Source organism: Triticum urartu, chromosome 4A (genome assembly GCF_056163025.1).
Source record: "Triticum urartu cultivar PI428250 chromosome 4A, HENAU_Tu73, whole genome shotgun sequence".
Lineage (NCBI taxonomy): Eukaryota > Viridiplantae > Streptophyta > Magnoliopsida > Poales > Poaceae > Triticum > Triticum urartu.
This window is the reverse complement of record NC_141876.1, coordinates 416,335,140-416,340,819: the sequence shown is the minus strand read 5'-3', so window position 1 is coordinate 416,340,819 and position 5,680 is coordinate 416,335,140. Positions and strand designations below refer to the sequence as shown.

At 44.9% G+C, this 5,680-nt stretch overlaps 1 protein-coding gene across 1 annotated transcript; it reads left to right on the top strand.

The window, feature by feature from the left end:
• The first annotated feature begins 1,550 nt into the window (after nucleotides 1-1,550).
• ABCI20 (non-intrinsic ABC protein 9) lies at nucleotides 1,551-4,730 on the top strand. Its single transcript, XM_087518505.1, has 7 exons — nucleotides 1,551-1,855; nucleotides 1,959-2,092; nucleotides 2,265-2,384; nucleotides 3,729-3,824; nucleotides 3,924-4,076; nucleotides 4,157-4,234; nucleotides 4,319-4,730. Exons 1-7 carry the CDS (start codon nucleotides 1,705-1,707, stop codon nucleotides 4,520-4,522), a joined length of 936 nt encoding a protein of 311 aa, XP_087374631.1. The 5' UTR covers nucleotides 1,551-1,704; the 3' UTR covers nucleotides 4,523-4,730.
• The last annotated feature ends 950 nt before the right edge of the window (nucleotides 4,731-5,680 follow it).

Below are 5,680 nucleotides of genomic sequence, written 5' to 3'. Positions count from 1 at the left end.
TCCACTCCAACCTTTGATCTTGATTTCTAGCCCCCTCAAGTTGCTTTCCACTCCAATCCTTCTCCTACTACCATGAAAAAACTGTGAGAGAGTGATTCAGTATTGAGGAGACTATCTTTTGAAGCACAAGCGCAAGGAGTTCCTCATCAACAACAACATTTATTACCTTTTGGAGAGTGATGTCTCCTAGGTTGGTTAGGTGTCATTTGAGAGTCTTCAAATCTTGTGGATTTGAGTCAAGGAGTTTGTACGGGCAAGAAGATCACCTACTTCGTGAAGATCTACCTCGAGTGAGGCTAGTCCTTCGTGGCGGAAGCCATGATGACATATACAAGGTTACTCTTCGTGGACCCTTCGTAGGTGGAGCCCTTTGTGGATTCGCGCAGTCTTTATCCTCCATGGATTGAAGTCTCCATCAATGTGGACGTACGATAGCACCACGTACCGAAACCACGCCAAAAATCACCGTGTTTTCATTGTGTTTGATTTTCAGAACTCTATCCCTTTACTTTCTTGCACTTGCATGTTGTTTACTACCTGTTGCCCACACTCTAGATATGCATCCGTAGATTGTATTGGTTGCCACTTAACTTTGCTAAAATTTGCCTAAGATTCAAGAAAATTAAAAAATGCACCTTTTACGTCGTTAGTGTCTATTCACTTTCCTCTAGATCTATATTCTTGACCCCTCAAGCGCGACTGCATTTCTTATACTATATGTTGATGACATAGGGGATTGACGTAAAATTTCACCACCATTTCTTAGGCACAATGTAAATTTTGTTACTAAAGCAGTCATGTATAATGGTTTTATGCCTTTGGAAGCACAAGTAAAAGATCCACCAATACAAGGCAAACCTATGGTTAATTAGACATTATAGTTTTATGTTTTGTTCTACTTTCATGGGTGTTGACATTGACAGGAATTCCAATATGGACAAGACATGCAATTCTATTTAGCATCATATTATTTCTCTCATGCCACTAGATGATCAACTTCTGAGGTTTGCTTTGTTATATTGTTGATTCTGCTAATGAGAAAACGAAACATAGAAGCGTTCCAACATTTTATTTTTTGATTTATATCATAAACCAAGCCAATGACGCATGCTCACACAGGCATTTACAAGCCGCGCCTATCTCCAGCTAGTTTAGGATAACCTTTTGCCAGGGGTATCCTTTTTTATTATTGATTTTTGAGGAGAGGGTACCCTTTTTGAAAGGACGCAAATACCTGGCGAACGATGGCTAACAGGACGCTTGTAGTGGCATTTTACAAAACTGCCATGATAACTTATTTAATTTACGTTTTTTTTCGAAAATTGTGATCCAGATCGGATAGCTTTGGGCCGTTCGCTGGAATCTCATCCCCCAGCGAACGTTCGCCAGATAGCTACACCGTTTCGTTCTGAAAACAGGTTTGCGTTTGTTTTGAGACATGAAAACAGATTTGCTGTCCGTCGGTGGCCAGTTCTGGGGCTCTAAAACAGAGACGTGGCCCTGTGCTGTCCTTGGGTTCCCGAATTAAAAGCTGTCTCTACCGGGCCAGCCACCTACCGCGGCCCAACAATCTCACCAACCGGAGCCTAGCAAACTTTCAACACGTTGGCCCGCTACGCTTCTCCTGTCCTGTCCACCAGCCGAAACTCAGAGCTCCGAGCTCCGCCTGACTCCACCTCCGGCCACGGCGGGCAGCCACGCACCATGGCGCCAACGGTGGAGATCAGGAATCTCACCTTCACCTACCCGGGAATCGACGGCAAGCCGCCGCCCGGAGCACCGCCCCTCATCGAGGACGTCTGCTTCTCCCTCGAAGCCGGTCAGCGCTGCCTTCTCGTCGGCTCCAACGGCGCAGGTAGCTCTTGGTCCCTCTGAAACCGCCCCTCTCTCCCGCGTCGGTTCGTCTCGTTTCTGCCGTCCTGTTTGCGGGCTTTGATTTGGGTGGGTGTGGGGGGCAGGTAAGACAACGATACTGAAGATACTAGGCGGGAAGCACATGGTGGATCCGAGCATGGTTCGGGTCCTGGGGAGGTCGGCCTTCCACGACACGGCGCTTACCTCCTCCGGAGACCTCTGCTACCTTGGCGGCGAGGTGAGCATACAATTTAAGAATTTCATTCCTCGTCCGTTGTGCAATTGTTTTGCTTTTTCGAGACTGTGTTGTGCAATTGTGAGGCTAGACATTGGCCAAGGCGTGCGCGAACTTTGCCAATAACCCTTCTTCCGATGAATTTAATTTTGTAAATTTCCTCGAATTGACGCAGTGGAGGCGCGATGTTGCCTTTGCGGGCTACCAGGTGAATATACAGATGGACATTTCGGCAGAGAAGATGCTATTTGGTGTCACTGGCGTTGATCCTCAGAGAAGAGATGAGCTTATCAAGGCAAGTTCACCCCAAAATTACCAATACAAATTTATCTGCAAATCACATTTTCCCTGGGGAACTTGTCAAATTTAATGACACCATGTCCACAGAACTGAAGTTTGCTATTTGAGCTTGTTTGCTTTCATGCATCAATATTCTATACTGGTTACTTATTTGTGGATTATGTGGAAATGGGTATGTTCCATACATGAGGACTTGAATTATCTGTTGCCTGAACTAGTGCTTCCGCAACAATACTCTAGCCACTTACAGGCAATGGCATATGGAGTATTTAGCTAGCTGTATATTAAAGAACATTCCAAGTGCCTGACAATTCAGTTAAAGCATGTGCCTTGAGGTACTATATGACTGTTATCCTACAAAGATTGTAGTGTGCAATAGAGCTAATCATCACCAGTTCACCAGGCTCAGTAAGCTAGACTCTGTCTCTGTGATTGAAAGGGTGTTCAGAAAAGATTAAAATTCAAGATGTGAAACCTGTAGGTGTACTAGCTTCTAGCGAATGGCTCGCCGGTGTCGTACATATCCATACACCATGCCTGTAAAAATAATAAGATAACCAGGACTTCCACTCAAAAAATAAATCCAATCCACCCGGTTGGGACTATGTGGCGCCCCTGAACCTTGTGTAATGGTATGCTGGTATAAGAATACCTTTGAGGAGGAACACCAATTGTTTGGAAGAGCCTTTCGAGATGTAAAAGAACAGGTCTGCAACTTCGAATTTGCAGATAGAACAACAAGAAGAGATTAAAAAAATCAAGTATGCGTGTTATGTTTCTCGGGGAAAGTACTTGTGTTACTCTACCCATGTAAATCATTGATCTATAAATTAGGAACTAGGACATAGCATTTTGAATGCTGGTCGTATGATCTATAAATTAGGAGCTAGGACATAATATTCTTAGAGCAACACCAAGGGCACTCCTCAAACCTCCCCCATATGTCCAGGCGAACAGTCCGGACACAGAAGCACCCTCCCAAAGGGCCTCCCCGAACCTGCCCCGTATGTACGGACTGCCCGGACCTCGCCAGACCAAGCCCATATATGTGGAGGAAATGGGGCTGTCCGGACATGTCCGCCATGCCCGGCCTACCCCAGACGCATATGTCCAAACAACTTGGGGATAAATTGGGGTTGGGGAACACCGCTGGAGGGGAAGACAAAGTCCGGACGTTTCTGCGGACAAATGGGGTGCCAAATTTTAGGTTTGCCCTTGGAGATGCTCTTACACTTAAATTATGTAAGCAACTAGGGCATAACATTTCGTTTGTTTGTCCTAATCATAAACCATTACACTTACTCTCATGTCCTACATTATTAAACTTTTCATGTTGCAGATTTTGGATGTTGACCTTACCTGGCGGATGCACAAGGCATCAGATGGTCAGAGGAGAAGAGTCCAGATTTGCATGGGACTTCTCAAGCCATTCAAGGTTTGTTTTGCCTTGCTTTGTCGCCAAAAGGATCAATCAAGTTCTCAACTTTGTGTGCACACAACAAGATTTTCATAAGAAAGTAAAAATGCAATGCAGGTTCTTCTTCTTGATGAGATAACAGTTGATCTTGATGTGTTGGCAAGAGCAAATCTGTTGACATATCTAAAGAAGGAATGTGCGGAACAAGGTGCAACAATTATCTATGCCACACATATCTTCGATGGCCTGGATGACTGGCCAACTCACATTGTGGGTTCCCTCACTCATACTTTACAAGATCATGGAATTCATGCAAACTATTAACACTTATTGGCGCCATTCGATTTCAGGTCTATGTTGCTCATGGGAAGTTGCAACTAGCGCTGCCATTAGAAAAGGTGAAAGAAATGAGCCAGTTATCGCTCATGGTAAGTGGCATCAATGTGAACAAAAATATGCTTTAATAAGCACATCAAGAATGTTCATCAGATTTTGGTCCATTTGCATTTCAGAGAACAGTAGAGCGCTGGCTGAGGAAAGAGAGGGACGAAGACAGGAGGAAGAGAAAGGAACGGAAGGAGAAAGGCCTCCCGGCATTCGACAAGGTCATTGAGGGGAGCAGAGTAGTGAACAACGGGTGGGCAGCAGGAAGGCTCACTTCGACGATAGCCGGGGAAGAGAACTTTTCTCTCAGTTCAAACAGCGTTCTTCGGTAGTAATCCCACACTGCACTTTGGTTCTTGAGATGATGAATAACAGCCCGATAGCACCACACTCGAGGGATTTTGGCGGTAACAGCAACATTCTTGCACAAAAGGAACAGAAAATTTGACAAATCATGCACGCCTGCTGCATGTGTACGACGATGTACTCTGAATCTATGGTACTGGGAGTCAATTATTATTGTTTGATTTTTTTTCTGCATATATTATGTCTATTTTGGTCACTTGACTTGACATACCTTCGCCTAGCTAAAATTCAAAATATTCTCGGTGAAATAGGAAAGGAGGGACCATTGGAAAGGCCCAATAGGGTTGGCCTATTAGTTCTCCTTAATTTGCAGCCTAAGGGCAGCATCTCCAACGCATACTTCACCTCAAAAAAAAAAAAAAAAACTCCAACGCTGACCTCAAACCGTCCGGACTGAGTTGTCCGCATGCAGTTTGCCATCCAACGCAGTCCCACATCGGTCTGTCGATGTGTCAGCTAGTCTGTTTACTCGCAAACTGGAAGGAAATTCGCATGCGGGGGGGGGGGGGGGGGGGGGGGTATGCGGCAGTCCGGATAGTCGACATGTAGGATTCCGACACCCCGGCCTACTTAACCCCCCCCCCCCCCCCCCCTCCACTTTTCTTCCACTCCACCCATGCTCCCCCTTTGCTTTCATCTGCACCCTTCGTGTCCGTGACAATGATCACATATATAGGCATCACGTCCGTGACAAGTAGACCGACTCCTGTCTGCATCTACCACTATTACTCGACCAATCTACCGCTATCCAACATGCATCTATGATACTAAGTTCATGATAAACAGAGTAACGTTTTAAGCAAGATGACATGATGTAGAGTTGTAGACAAAGTAAACTCAAGCAATATGATTAAACCCTGTCATTTTATCCTTAATGACAACATTACAAATATGTGTCTCGCTACCCCTTCTGTCACGAGGTGAGGACACCGCATGATTGAACCCATTACAAAGCACCTCTCCCACTAAAGATAAATCAATCTAGTTGGTCAAACCTAACGGATAGATCGGAGAGAAATACAAAGCTATCATAATCATGCATAATCATGAAATGACTATTTATTTGATAATAACGACTTATCACAAAAACAACCAAGGGTCCATCGACCCGATTGAAACTGCCT